Source organism: Phalaenopsis equestris, unplaced genomic scaffold (assembly GCF_001263595.1).
Source record: "Phalaenopsis equestris unplaced genomic scaffold, ASM126359v1 Scaffold000969, whole genome shotgun sequence".
In the NCBI taxonomy this organism is placed as follows: domain Eukaryota; kingdom Viridiplantae; phylum Streptophyta; class Magnoliopsida; order Asparagales; family Orchidaceae; genus Phalaenopsis; species Phalaenopsis equestris.
Genome location: NW_018165408.1, coordinates 205,192 through 221,508, shown reverse-complemented (window position 1 = coordinate 221,508; position 16,317 = coordinate 205,192). Strand labels below are relative to the sequence as shown.

The 16,317-nt window shown below is 34.5% G+C and overlaps 1 protein-coding gene across 1 annotated transcript in view; it reads left to right on the top strand.

The window, feature by feature from the left end:
- Nucleotides 1–15,522, top strand: part of LOC110032544 (ADP-ribosylation factor 3) — a 45,411-nt gene extending 29,889 nt beyond the window's left edge. The window contains exons 6-8 of the mRNA XM_020736205.1: nucleotides 53–100; nucleotides 14,933–15,063; nucleotides 15,373–15,522. Of these exons, the coding sequence (XP_020591864.1) occupies nucleotides 53–100; nucleotides 14,933–15,063; nucleotides 15,373–15,406 (213 nt within the window). The 3' untranslated portion in view covers nucleotides 15,407–15,522. The remainder of the gene's footprint in view (nucleotides 1–52; nucleotides 101–14,932; nucleotides 15,064–15,372) is intronic.
- The last annotated feature ends 795 nt before the right edge of the window (nucleotides 15,523–16,317 follow it).

The window sequence follows — 16,317 nt, the reverse complement described above, 5'->3', positions numbered from 1 at the left end:
TTTTGTTTTTTTTTTCAATGGGGACAATCACAAGGTACTTCTTCTATGACAGGAGGATGAATTGAAAGGTGCAGTTGTACTAGTATATGCAAACAAGCAGGTGAGAGTTGTTATCCTGCTTTTATCCATTGAATATTTTTTATTTTATTGAAAGTAATACATTCCTTTCTTTTAGTGCCAAATCTTTTAGTAGTTTTTTATTTTCGTAGTATTAAAATTCCATCGATATTTTACTGCTTAGGTTTTGTTTGCATTTTTTGGTACTGAATTCATCCTGTTATTTTATTGATTTTTTTTTAATTTTTAGGACTTAAAATGCATAATATCACGTACCAGTTAATATGCCTATATGCATGCAGAAATATTTTCTTATACCTGATTATTTTCTTAGAATAATTTAACCGTCCACCGAATAAATGTTCTGTTAATAAAGCCAACGTTTTGGTATAGGTGTTAGGAAACAACCTGAATTTTTATTCTAGGAAATATTCTTCATAATTTTAAGATTCATCATCTTCTTCTGAAAGTTTTGTATGGCAACGTTTGAGTTGTTGATGTTTTCCTTGCAGTATGCCTTGTTATTTCATGGTTCAAAGTGCCATTTGTGAGTGATAACATGAGTATAAAATCTTTCCAGCGTTGGGGCTGGTGCGCACGCGCCGACCCAACGTCGCACCCGCACCACCAGACAACCAGAACTCAATTTGACAAGGTTTTTCATGCCAATTTTGGCCAAAGCTATGACCTAAACATCTTTTGGCTGCTTTTGGAGGCTCTCCACAACAACTTTGAGGGTTAGAAAGAAAACCCTAGAATTCTCTTCTTCCTTGGAGGAGGGAACTTCTAGGGTACCTTTTTCCTATGTTTATGTTGAAGTTCTTGAGAGTTTGAGAGGGGAGGTGATTGCCATTATATGAGAGGAGATTTGTGAGAGCTTGTATTGAATAGAGAGGAACGTGGTGTATTGCTAAGGACTGATTGGCTCTGAGTGAGTATTTTGGACCTTTTGCACTACAATCTTTATTATTATGATTGCAATAAAGGTTTTCAACTTTTCTTTTCCTATATGTTGTGATTATCTTTGTTTTATGCTTATGTGATGTAAGGCATGTGGTTTTCTCGTTTGTTTTATTTTGTGGATTTTTGTTGCCTCGAAGCTTTCTCAGTGCATGAATTTAGTTTGTTAATGTGTTAACTTTCCGGTATTAATTTACTTAGGTTCATATATGATTAAATATTAAAATCACTTGTGATCTAGGACTTCTGCTCGTTGCCTGAAAGAACGAATGAGTTAACGACAAAAACCTATTGATATAAGCATATTATCATTAGTGTTTCGGAACTGAAGAAAGGGATCTGAAGTATCTTGAGAAGCACTCTATGATTAAGCCAAACTTAATTGTATAGTGGTTTTAATTTTTCTTATGACCTAGGCATAGGCTAAGGAGAAATTTTTGTCCCTGGTTGTCAACAATAGCGTAGGTTCCATAAGAAAATTTTGAGAAACCACTTAACTAGTGTCATAGGAGTATGAATTTTTCACATTTGAATAACCTGACAAAAGTGTAATCTGATGTCCTTTTTTTGTTTCAGAGCTTTATACTTTTTCTATATGAAATTGCCCTTTCAAACTAATTTTAACGGTTTAGTAAACTAGAACTTCGCTTGCTATGAATATTTTGACATTTTATTCATGGGGTCGATATGCGGTCTCGTTTCCGTATGTTACTTGAGCTACACATATATTTGTATGATTGACCAATTTGCATCACAATAATTTTAGACATCAAGTTTTTGACGCATTTGCCGGAGGAAGTCGTCAAAATTTTCTAACCTTAGAAGAATTTTAGTTGAAATATTTAGGTCTTAGTTTTAATTTTTTTAAAATTTTTCTTTTTGTTTTTGACCATATTTTTATCTTTTGTGGTTGTGATTAAAAAAAATCAAAATCAAAATAAAGAAAATGTTTCAACACTTCGGAATGATAAATTCTCAGGAAAACAAATTAGAGCTTTTCAGGAGCATGCCAACCCATTAATGGTTAGCAAACAAATGAGTCTTGAACATCCTGACATAGGAACTAGGTTTGATTACTCCTATTTCAATACCTATAATCCCAGTTGGATGACCTACCCAAACTTAATTTGGAATAATAATAATCTTAGTGTAGAAAGCCAATAGTGGTGGAGCCCCCAAGTTAATCCTAAAGAATATTGAAACAACCGAGATAGTGACTACCTTGAAGGAAACGAGCATTCTAAAGAATTGGTAGCAAAGTTGAGAAATCAATTACAAAGCCAAACTACAATATTGAGAACAATAGAATATCAAATTGGGTAGTTAGCTAACTTAAAAAGTAATGAATCCCAAAGGATGTCAGGAGTAATAGATAACCATGATTTTGAATATGAAGAGTTGAATCCCTAAGAGCAATCTGTGTTGGATGATTTCTGTTGGACAATGACTTGGGAAGTATATGCTCTTCTTTTTGAGGTTACCCTTAGAGTTGTTAGGGAGATAGTTGAGCTTATAAGATCACCCATACAAGGGCCCTCAGGGAAGAGTTTGAAGATGGCATTTGGCAGGAGAGTAACCCAGTAGTGTTAGATCTTGAGCTTGAAGAACCTAGGGAGAATCCAACCCCAGATTTAGGAAACCCTGATTTACCTTCTAGGGACCAATTTATTTCAATTTGTAAAGAAAGTACTGATCTACAAAAAGAAGAGGTTATGTGGAGGATGTTGGATCTATGAATACCCTTATGAAGGATAATATGAATAACCCCTTTACATACACTCTAGAAGACCAATATCAAACAATGAGAAAAAAAAAATTACATGAATTTTGAACTTGAGGATTTACTTAAAATTCCAGGGTAACCAAAAGATTGGGTGAGTGATTGGAGCTTGCTAAAATGGAATTTTGATCCTTAAAGCCTTGTAGGCTTGATTTGACCATAGGTCAAGCTAAGGACATTAAACCAATCACTATATTAGGAGACAACCCAAACATTATCTTATGTTTAAAGCATGTTTTCTTCTTGCATTTGTGTTGAAATTTGCTTTGAATTTTATTAATTTTTTTTTTGAGTGTTTTGGTTTCAATGCTTATGCAAGCGTCTCATGAGTTTTGGTGATATTCTTACCCGGGTTATTTCTTTACATATATCGATCTCCATGCTATAATGTCTTCTTATGTTGAATTATTTAGCATTAATTCACTATTATTACATGCTATGCTCGTCTTTTCTTATAATTTTTTCTGTGCAATGCATATCATAGAAATTTAGTTTGGGGAAAAAACTGATACTTGTATACTTGCTTTGAAGTAAATCTTGTAATTGAACTGTTGATTATGCTTTAAAGTGGGGACTTATGTTAGGAATCATGATAACTGAAATAAAATCTGTAATGGCTTCAATTGACATGTGAATGCTAATTAAAATACGAGATTGAAATTAATGTTTTGATAATTGAGTCTTACACTTTAACAACTTCCCCCTGAATCCTAAAAAGTCTAAAAAAAAGTCTCAAAATAATTAAAAGTGTAACTAAAATATTAATAGTTAATCAAAGATACTTTATGCCTTTTAAATTTCAACATAACCGATTTGATTGAGTTTTAACTTTTGAATGAACTGTAATATTTTAGAGTTCACATTAATAAAAAATTGAGATTTATCACTTAAGGGAGATTAAATATTTAAAGTTCTTAAAAGAAAAGTGCTTTACTAGATATAGTAATTCTCAGTGGAATAGAAAAAAATAAAACATAAAAAAATTGTGAAAGACCCGATTTAAAAGAAAATCAAAACAAATGGCCAACCGCCCTGAGACAGAACTTGAGGTGGGCATAAAATAAAAAAAAATTGTTGTCTTAGTTATCTCTTAAGTAATAAGACTTCACAAAACTTTCTTATTGAAACTCTTAAGAAATTATATTAAAAAAAGATGTTAAGTGATGTTGGGTTGGTTAGTTAATTCTTAATCGATTTTAAAATATCTTTGAGAAACAAAAATATTTAATACACTAAATTAAATGTTTTGAGATTTGTTTAGATTTATGAAGAAGGGAATTAAAGAAAGGACTAGATTATTAGAAATTAATGAAAATCCTATCATGAAGTAAAATTTTCATATCATTTTTTACACTTATATAATCTAGTTAAAAAATAAGAAAACCACATGAGAACTCCAATTACTATTTTAGTCCTCGTTGATATATGTGATCACTTGAGGGCAAGTAATAAGTAAGTTTTGGGGGGGGGGGGGGGGGGGGGGGGGGGTTAATATGAGGTAAATTTATGTGATTTAAGTGCATTAAATATCATGTAACTTTTCTTACTTATCATGATATTACATTTGAGAAAGTTATTTTTATTGTGTTGTGCATGTTATAGGGGTTACGCCACTTAGAGAAAGTAAAGGGGGCAAATTGGGAACCAAAAGGGGTGATGGATGAAAAGTTGTAGTCAGGCAGCACACTCGCGCCTTATATGCCGTGCGCCTACACTTACCAAGTGGCTCACTCATTTCGGACCTGCATACGACCAAGTCGCAAGATAGTGAGCATGGAATACATGCGCTGCTTCTCGAGTGCACACGCGACACTCTACAGGAACGAGCGTACTTGTGCCACCCCATTGGCACACCCATGCCGACTCATTGGCGCTCCCGTGCCTGGACTGCCGCACTCACGACGCTTTTGGATGCACTTGTGCCACCAGACAATTAGAACATAATTTGGAAAGATTTTTCATGTTGATTTTGGCCAAAGTTATAAGAGGGAAGTTAGGGCACGACCTAAACATATTTTGGCTGCCTTTGGAGGCTCTCCACAATTGTTTTGAGGGTTGGAAAGAAAACCCAAGAGTTCTCTTCTTCTCCCTTGGAGGAGCGAACTTCTAGGCTACCTTTTTCCTAGGTTTATGTTGGAGTTCTTGAGAGTTTGGGAGGGTAGATGAGTGCAATTTATGCGAGGAGATTTGTGAGAACTTGTGCTGAGCTGAGTAGCGTGGTGTATTGTTAAGGACCGATTGGCTCTGGGTGAGTATTCTAGACCTTTTGCCCTGCAATCTTTATTATTATGTCCACAATAAAACTTTTTGCTTTTTCTTTTGTCATGCATTGTGTTAAATTCATTTTCTTGTTTCATTCTTAGAATTTTTGTTATCTCGACACTTTCTCAGCGCATGAATTTCATATGTTGATGTGTTAACTTTCCTGTCTTAACTTTCTTTTTTTCAGACAATATAGAATGTTAAAATCACTTGTGATCTAGGATTGTCATCTAGAAGAACAAAAAAGCTAACCATAAAAATCTAGTGATATAGACATATTATCATTAGGATTTTACAATTAAGGAAGGGGATCTGAAGAATCCTAGGAAACTCTATGATTAAGTAAAACTTAGCTGTATAGGGTTTTCGATTCTTCTATGACTTAGACAGGTTAAGGAGAAACTTTTGCCCTTGGTTGTTAAAAGTAGTGTGGGTTCCGTGGGAAAACTTCAAGAAACCACTTGACCGGTGTCATAGGAGTATAAACTTTTCATATCTGAAAAATCTCATTAAAACTTTGTTTGATTTTTTATTTTTGTTTTAAGATTTTAGACTTTTTATTCCTGCAACTGCCCTTTCAAACTAGGCTTAGCGGTTTAATAAACTTAAACTTTTTTTGTTAGGAATATTTTGACACTAACCTCATGAGATCAATACGCAGACTCATTTTCATATATTACCTGATCGACATGTATGCTTGTTGTCAAAGTTTTGAGAAAAATAGGCTGAATTCTGAATAGGCTCGATGCCTTTTCCCTTTTCTTTCATTCCATTAAATAATAATCTTACAATCTATTTTAGGTACAAAATATTATGTATAATCTATTTTAGGTAACTTAATAATACATATTTAATCTAAATATTCATAATACATATTCCTAATCTAAATATTCAGTTAAAAGGGAAATAAATCAAAATAAAGATATTGAAAATAATTTAAATAAAGAAGTTCCTAATTATAGAAAACTCCTAATTTAACTGCCTGATTTTCGTCCTTCCTGATTGACATCCTCCCTCAAATTGATGCTGACTGACCATGAAGCATCAATTTGCCAATAAGAAACTGATAACACTGTCGGGACAAAAAATTCTCAAGCAGTGAGTGCCGAAGCCAAGAATGCCAAAGTCTCAGAGACAACTCTTGAACCATAACATGATTTGAACAAAGAAAAACAAGAAATCCTTTATCATTGTCACCCAGAAATTCGAATCATAGCCACAAGAAGGATCCACTTCCAGTTACACGATCCTAATGCTACCGATCATAGCCCACAAGCCCACAAATAGGATCCAGTTCAGATGCTATCAATCATAGCCTACAAGTAGGATCCGCGCCCTGGTCCAAATTTTACCCATCATAGCCCACAAATAAAATCCAGTTACACGATCCAGATGCTATCGATCGTAGCCTACAAGTAGGATCCGCGTCGCGTCCTGATCCAAATGCTACTGAACATAGCCCACAAGTAGGATCCGCGTCCTGTTAAACGATCCAAATGCTATTGATTCTTCCTGCGACGACGAGGATGATTTGTTCCCTGATCTTCACGCCAAAAGTGTTGAAGCCGAGATGCCGAAGCCATGAGTGCTGAAGTCGAGGTTGCCGAAGGCTTGCATGTCCAAGCCGAAGATCTAGAGTTTGCCGAAGCCGAAGTCGAAGCCGTCGGTTTAAGGAGTGTCGAAGCCTTCAATCCTTGAGTGCGACAAAGAAGAAGTTGAAGCGGACGAAACCGAAGTGGAAGAAGCATTCGAAGATGCCGCAGAAGCAGCGATGGCTAGCGAAGGAGATTTGAAGAAATAATGAGACCATGAGCAGATGAGCGAGAATCAAGGTAAAAAAATAGTTCCTCTTCCCGTCCTGCAAGAAGGCCGGCGATAAGGGAGTATTGACGGTACTCCAACAATTATTGGTGGTTAGGGCAAAAATTTGACCTGATACCATGTTAAAGTTTCGAGAAAAATAGGTTGAATCCTGAATAGGCTCGATGCATTTTCCCTTTTGCTTTCATTCCATTAAATAATAATCTTACAATCCATTTTAGGTACAAAATATTATGTATAATCTATTTTAGGTAACTTAATAATACATATTCAAAATCTAAATATTCAGCTAAAAGGGAAATAAATCAGAATAAAGATATTGAAAATAATTAAAAGAAAAAAGCTCTTAATTATAGAAAACTACTAATTCAGCTGCCTGATTTTCGTCCTTCTTGATTAACACTTGTGCGATTGACAAACTCGCGTCACAATAATTTCTCCAGTGTCAACATTAGACTCTAACGGAAGCCAAACATATACTCTAATTGAAGCCAAATATGGATTCTGTTTATCGATATTCACCATCCTACTCAACATATCAACATGATTCTGAGCTGTATTTTCTCCAAGAATAACTGCTCACTTTTTAAGAGAGAACAAATAAAACGATACCTTAACAAAATATGCTTCATCTTGGCATGGAAAATGATATTTTTAGCTACATTGAATAATACTCGTATTATCATTATAAATATTTACAATCCCCAGCTCTATGCCCTGATTTACCATAAAGCTCTGCAGCCAAATCATCTTTTTACTAGCCTTATTGATAGGAATGTATTCAACTTCAGTAGTTGAAAGTGCAACAATCTTATATAACCTTGAAACTTAACTCATCACTATGTTCCCCAAAATGAAGATATACCATGTTGTACTTCTACCGTCTAAACCTCCTGCCAAATTTGAATCTACAAATTTTTATAGAATGATCTCTGTACTTTCAAAGCAAGGTATCCTGTTGACTGTTCACCTAAAATACCTAAGAATGCACTTCACTATATCTCAATGATGCTTCTTGGATTACCCTTGTACTTGCTGACCACTCAAACTGCACGTGCACTATCTGGTTTCGTACATATCATAGCATATGTTAGACTTCTAACTACTGATGCATACAGAGTTCTTATCTGTGAGTTGCTTTATTTTGGACTTAGGTGATAGATTCTTAGATAGCTTGAAATGACTACTTAAGTTGTTGCAAACTAGTTTTGTTTCATTCATGTTGAACCTATTCAAGATCATCTCACCATCCTCTGCTTGGGACAATTTCAGTGTACTTGCACTTTTGTCCCTGTTTATTGTTAGCCCGAGATTTTTTTTGGTTTGATCTGAATCCTTCATCTCAAATTCTCTTGAAAATTGCTCTTTCAAGTCTCTAGTTTTCTCCATATGTACCCTGCAATCAGAATGTCATTCACATTCAAAAGAAACAACATATAGCAATTGCCAAAATTTTCGATGAAACAACAATGGTCGACTTGACATTTCATGTACCCATTGTTTGACTTGAACATGTCAAACCTCCTATAACAGTGTCTCGGGGTTTGCTTCAAGCCATAAATATTCTTTTTCAATTTGCTTACAAAATATTCTTTCCCTAGAACCTCATAACTCCGTGTTTGCACCATATATTGTTTTTCTTCAATATCTCTATATAAGAAGGCTATCTTTACATCAATCTGCTCCGGTATAGATCTTCCTCTGATATTAAGCTCAACAAAATTCTGACAGCTATCATTTTTACTATATGAGAAAAGATCCTAGTGTATTTCAGTTCTTCTTTCTGCTGAAATCATTTCATAGCAAGCTTTACTTTATACCGTCTGATACTATTTGACTCCTCTTTCAGCCCGTAGATCCATTTATTGTGTAGTGTTTTTTTTCCATATGGTATACTGTCAAATCTCATGACCAATTTGACGTTAAGTGACTGCATGTCGTTATCCATGGTAAAGTAAACTTCTTAAAATATTCAACTTGTGTGGTCTCTTCATAGTACTCTGGTTCTTCATTATCTATTAGCAACAATTGGTATAACAAAGGAGAATTCCATTGTAATGATCGTGTTAGTCTACTGGACCTAATTTAAGCAATAAGTGATTGGGGAATTTCCTGTGCTTTATCAGCTTGAGCACTTCTCCTTTCTCTATCCTCATGATCACTAGTATCTTCTATCTCAATGTATATGGACTCTTCCGTAGTAACATATGACAATTCTGAGTTATGCTCCCATCCTCGTACATTTTTATTTTATTGAATGTAACATCCCTGCTTCTGATGAATTTTTGTTTCTAATAGTTCTAGAATTTATACTCAAATTTATCTGAGCCATAAGTAATGAATTTGCATTTTACAGATTTCAAGTCAAGTTTACTTCTGGGCCCTGCATTAACATGAGCATATACATAACAATCTATTATCTTCACATGAGATTGACTTACTTTTTTGTCACTCCAGGCTTATTCTGATAATTGTTTATTCAAAGGTATTGATGGGTCACGATTGGTCAAATAAACAATAGTGTTCACTGCTTCTGCCCATAATTGTCTTTGCAAGCCCACATGCAACCACATTCTCCCTACAAACTCTGTGATGGCTCTATTCAAGCGTTCAGCCTCATTATTCTGTTGCGGTGTCCTTGGAACATTGAACTCATGCATGACCCCTTTCGATTCACAGTAATTCCCGAACCTTTGATCGCGCTTTAATATCTGATCTAGGATACTTTAGTTTCAAGTTTGTTTCATTTTCTATCACAACCTCCTACTTCTTAAAATTACTCAAATACATCAGATTTATGCTTTAAGTAAACCTGTATATTTATGATGTGATTATCTATGAAAGTGGAAAAATAGTGAGACCCCCCAAATGGACTGAACGGGATTAGGATCCCCTACATCAATATACACTAACTCTAGCTTCTTTGGCTTCACCATTGGCCCACGTTTGGAGTAATAAACTTTCTTCTACTTGCTATATACACAATTTTCATAGAAATCTAAATCTACAGATTTCAAACCCAAAAGTTTATTCTTAGAAAGTAGGAATTTCATACCTTTCTCACTTAATAGCCACACATGCAATGCTAGAGGCCTGCGTCGATTTTGGTTCCAGTAATGTTAATGGATTTTGTCATATCATTGATCAAGAGTACCTTCAGCGTTACCCTGACCCATCACCATTACCCCCCGATTATCTTTCATGAATCATCTGTGCAAGTAGTCAATTTGTCAGTTGGCGCATTGAGATAGTTTTCTTTTCAAACATGAAACATCTCTAACTTCACTGAGCTTCTAGATTATTCCATTTATATCAACATTTCTCTTTTCTATGATACTATAAGTTTTGTTAACTCCCAAATAAACTTTCCTTAGATCACTTTGAGTGTTTTAAACACCTCTTGTTGGGGGTGTGCATGAAAAGAGATATTTGAAACTACTATCCAATATTCAATACTAACTACTGATAAAAGTATGAGTCACTTTGTATCTTGTCTGTGGAGACATTTGTAGAGAGATTCCTTTATTGGCTATCACCACCAGCTTTTCTTGGAACTTTGCAGTCTTTATTAAATGACATTTTCCCGTAGTTTCAGTATTCACCTTTGTCATTTTCTCTTCCTAACCTAGACCATCTTTTGGACTTGAATCTGTCCCTTGCCTATATTTTTATCTGGACTCCTTTACTCAATTTTTAATGCAGAACTTAAAAATTCATCGCTTGCTGCCCTCTTGCGAATTTCTTCTTGTCATCGAAGTTTAACTTCATATTATATGAATAGTTACTGTCGTGATCAATCCATGTTAGCTTCCCACCAATGAAGATAGAATTAACAGTGTCATGATCTCATCATCGAATTTGATGCCCACATAACATAATTGGTTAGTCACAGTGTTGAAATTTTTCGAGCGTTCAGCCATCGAATTACCTTCTACCATCTTCATTTTGAATAATTTCTTTATCAAAAAACTTTTACAACGCTAAAGGTTTATTATACATTTTTGTCAGTGTCAATATGAAATCCATGGTAATTTTCTCATTCACTATGTTGAAAACAACATATGTGGAAAGTGAAAGATGAAAGACGGATCAATCCTAGAGTTGTTCTTTCCAGCACTTCCAATTCTTCTAGAGTCATTGATTCAAACTTCTAGTGATTCCTTCCAGTGTCAAATATAATTTTTCTTTTTGATACAACCAATCTTGCACTTGTATTTTTTAGAACTTAAAGTTCGATCCATTGGACATCTCCACTTTGTATCTCGCTTCGTCGGTCATAATTCTCACTCTAATCAAAGATCTTAAAAATAAGCCCCACTCCGATATCACTTGTTCGGATAGAAACCCAGGATCTGATCAATCATCAATTAAAACCACATTCTAGAAAACTTACACTGATTCGAGAGATTAGGAATAAAATTCGAATAGAAGCGCACGATAAAAAAAATCTAAAAAATCACACTAAGATTTAACATGGAAAAACCCGAGAATAGAGAAAAAGCACGGAGCCGCACCACACCAAAAATTTTCCTATGAAAATAAATAAAAAATGTACAAGACGCACGCACACTAATCTGAATTGGAGAAGAAATCACCCAAGACGCACGCACACTAATCCCCAAAAACGGGTTTTACAGCTTTCTTCTTGAGTCTGGAGCAAAGCATGCCGTAACTCACTAGGCCATTATCAGGTGTAGCTGCACCTCTGTAGCGTAGGGGTGTCTCCTTTGGCATGGGCGCATTACCATAGGGGTGTTGATTTGTGACTATAGCTAGCACTGGCTCACCAATATAGGTACAAGAACACCTCGTCTTTGCTATTGTGTTGTTGTATCCTTAAGTATTGGGCTCCACATACTATTAATCTCTCATGTAGAGATTGATAGCACTCAATCACTTCTCTAGTTATGCACCTCCATCAATACCATCTTCATAATTTTATATAGTAGTGTGGCTCACCTCCAGTCTCAACTTTCCTGGACTCCAACTAAAGCCAAGCATAGCTTTTTTTTTCTTAATAGTCACCACCTTAATCAATATATTTGCAAGATTGTGACCTGTGTATTTTTTCCAAGAATAATTGCCCATCATCCAGGAGATAATGAATAAAATGACACTTCAGCTTAATATGCTTCATTCTGACATGAAAATCTACATTCTTAGTTAGGTGAATAACACTCATACTGTCATTATGAAAATTTCCAATCTACGGCTCTTTGTTCAGTTCTGCCATAAAGCTCTGCAATCAAATCATCTCTTTGCTAGCTTCAATGATATCAATGTATTCGACTTTTGCAGTTGAAAGTGCAATAATTTTCTACCGCCTAGAACCCAACTTGTTGTTGTGTTCCCCAAAATGAAGATATACCCGTTGTATTTCTTCTATCATCTAAATTCTTGCTAGATTTGAGTCTACAAATCTTTGTAGATAGATTTTTGCACTTCCAAAGCAAAGTGGAATGTTAACTGTTTCCCTCAAATACCTGAAACTTCATTTTTTGACAGTTTTTCATCTTCTCTCACAAGAGGAAAGATCTTAGTGTAGTCCACTTGTTCATTTTGTTGAAACCCCTTCACAATAAGTCTTTACTTATAATGTATATTACCATTTGATTCCTCTTTCAATCTGTAGACCCACTTGTTTTTTAGTGCTCTTTTGCTATATGGTAATGCCACCAAATCCAATGACTGGTTTAACTTTAATGACTGTATCTTATCATCCATGGTAAGCTCTCGCTTCTTAGAATCGTTAACTTGGTTGGATTTTGCATAACACTCTGGTTCATCACTATCTGTTAGTAACAAATATTATAAAGAAGGAGAATACCTCATTGATCTCGAGATTTTGCTGAAGCTCCTCACTTTAATAGCATGTGACTAAGAAACTTCATGTGCTTCATCTGATTGAGCACTTCATCTTTTTCCATCCTTTTCTCACCAATATCTTCCACTCAATATATTGACTCTTCAGAAGTAATGGAAAGGAAATCCTGATTTCTTGTAAATCTCCATTTCATTGAAATTAACATCCCAACTCTATATGAATTTATGATTTTGATAGTCCCATAATTTGTACCTAAACTCTTTCAGACAATACCCAATGAAAGCGTACATGATAAATTTGGAATCAAGTTTACTTTAGAATCCTGCATCAATATGAACAAATGCAAAACAACCAAATACCTTGAGTGCGATAGATTTATCTTTTTGTCACTCTAGATTTTTTTTGGTAAGCATTCAGTTAAAGTAAATAATAAATCACGATTGATCGGATATACACTAATGTTCACTACTTCTACCCAGAATTGCCTTGACAAACTTGCATGTAACCTCATACTTCTGGCACATTTTGTGATGATTCTATTCTCGTGTTTAACCGCGACATTTTGATTTGGTATCCTTAGAACTATAAACTTATGCCTGATATTTTCTTAAGCACAATAATTTCTGAACCTCTGATCATAATACTCGCCCCCATTATCTGATCAAAGACACTTAAGCTTCAAGCCCACGTTATTTTCTACCACCACCTTCCACTTCTTAAACCCTTCTAATACATTAAATTTTTTTCTTTGAGAAGTAAGTTCATATATTTTTGGTGTGATCATCTATGAAAATAACAAAATAGTGGAAACTCGCAATGGACTGAACTGGAGTAGGACAACCCCATACATTAGTATGCACTAACTCTGCTTGTCATGAACACAATCTTTCTCGCTCATGTTGCTAAGCCCGGATTGCCAAAGACCTGCACCAACCTTAGTTATGGCAACTTCAATGGATTATGCCATCTCATCTATCAAATAAAGAATGCTTTCAATGTTTTCTCGAGCCATCACCATTGCCCTCTAGTCACCTTCCCACGAATCACATCTAAAAGTGGTCACATACACTTTGCGAGCTGACTCATTGAGATCATATTTCTCTTCATACTTGGAACATGTCTAACTTCTCCGAGCTTTCAGTCTGTTCCATTTGACAACTTGATATCAACTTCACCGTTTCCTAGGATTTAGCAGGCATTGCTATCTTCCAGGTAAACTTTCCCTAGATCACTATGAGTGTAGTTTTTAAACATTTCTTTGTTGGGGTATGCACGAAAAGAAATGTTTATAAAATCAGGGAGTCAAGTTGGATTTCTCTTGATATCTTTTCATGAAAAGATACCAAGAGAAATCCCTTTGCATGATTGAAATGTAAATATTGCACTTGTTATGGATTTTAATATTTTCAAGTCCCGATTTAATAAAAGGATACTAATTTAAAGAAATAACTTTTACAATGAAACAAGATGAAAATATATACAAGTCCTAGAAAAGCTATCCGTATCTTTGATCTGGAGGCTGATTTGATGGACACGTTGCACCCTTTAGCGTAATCTATTCTTAAGTTCATGTTTCAATCAGTTTTGCTTAGATGAAATGCATTTTTGTTGACCATGTCCGAAAATCCATTTGATATGTACTGGTCAAATGATGCATATTTTCTCTTATTTTGGTTTTTGTTCAAACCTAAAATTTTCTGCCATGATCTATTCAATTCTGAAAGGCTCTGCTTGGATTATAAAAAAGTTTAGTGAAATGAAATGGAAGTAATTTACTGGCCAAATTTGAATGATCAGTCATTGATATGAATGAAAATTTCAAGTTTTTTTTTTCATTTCCTTTCAGTCAAATTCCAGCATTTAAATAGAACCTTGACAACAGCCGAGCTCAAGAACACATGATGATTAATCATTGACAAGCTTGCATAGTCGATAAGGACGGTTTCAACTCAAAATTATCTTTTAGGAAAGTAATTTTTGATGAGATTGCAACTTCTAAACATTTTGATTAAAATTTATTTAATCCGTCTTTTAAGGTGTGTTTATTATGTTTTCAATCATTTGATGGAATGTAATTAGCTAAGAGGATTGGTTTTAAACTCCTTGTATTCTCAAATATAACTTCTTACCTTAAATTAGGTGAAAAGAAGTCTATATTCTTAAAACATAATTCTATTTACATTTCTTTTGACCGATGCTTCATGATGGATCATTTGCCTTGTTCATAGGATCTCCCCGGTGCACTCGATGATGCCGCAATAACAGAAGCTTTAGAGCTGCACAAGATTAAGAATCGGCAATGGTCCATCTTTAAAACCTCAGCTATTAAAGGAGAAGGGCTCTTTGAGGGTTTGGATTGGTAAGACTTTCCAGCTAAACACTCCATATAAATACGCTTTTCACATTATTTTCTTGGGGCATTTGTATACATTGCTATGTATTTACATATCTAACACCTAAACTTTCCTTTTTGCATTTATAAATACATCTTTTCGTGCATAGATAACGTGGCATATATGTCAAAATTGAAGTTTAGATATTAGATATGTGAATACATAAGAATTGAGAGTGCATGTAACAATTTATGCATTAGTGTGGGAAGAAGTATGCATAGATTTTTTGTAGCCTGTGTCGATCAGATGATCAAATTAATATTTTGCTGTTGCAGGCTTAGCAACACGCTCAAAGCCGGAGGTGGTTGATGCACAGAGCGAAAGTTCGAGTTGCCATCTTACAAGCTGAGTCTCATCGTTCCTTCGTCGTAAAACTTACATGAAGGACTCTGGTTCCTTTGCTTTATTTAATCAATTCTTTCCCCTATATACATGTCCCTACATTTAGCCTGTATGAACTGTTGGATCAATGTAAATCTTTTTGGGGTGTTGATATTTTCTTGCTCACTAGAATCGAAAACACCGGATGCTTATTGATTGGTAATTTTGTGCATTTTATACCTCTTTTTTCTTTAGCTCCTCATTAAGTATGTTTGTGATGTTGTTTTGTTATGGCTTTTCTGTTTTTTCTTCATTTCATTGCAGTGGAGAAATGTTCAACTTGATTGGCAACCTCAGATTAGGTTCAATAAATTGTAGGTGGTGGCCAAGGCATAAGGTGCTTAAAAATTAAGTTTTAATGGTGGCCAAGGCAATAGGTGTTTTATTTAATCAAATGGTGCTGGAACTTTTATAGGGATAAAATCCTTGATTTAGCAATAATTTGATGTAGAGTTAAAGTTATGATTTAATGTGGTTCCATGAATAATATTTATTAAGCCATTTTCTTAATTTAATTTATGATCAATTGCATTGTAGAATTTTCGCTCTTTTCATTTAACTATATGTTTAAATAACATGTTATAATTTTTATTAAAAGAAGGTCTAATATTCAGATATGACCAATAAAAGAAGGGTATATAAATCATGATAAATTGATACATGATTTTTATAGATATCAATAATTATTAATGCAATTGATGAGAAGAAATAAATTACTATAATGAATTTAAGAGTAAGAGTATTCACCTTAATAATGATTTATTTGTTCCTGAATTTGCTTTGATCTTCACTCTTCTAAAATTGATGCATATATTCATATTATTAAAACTTAATTTATT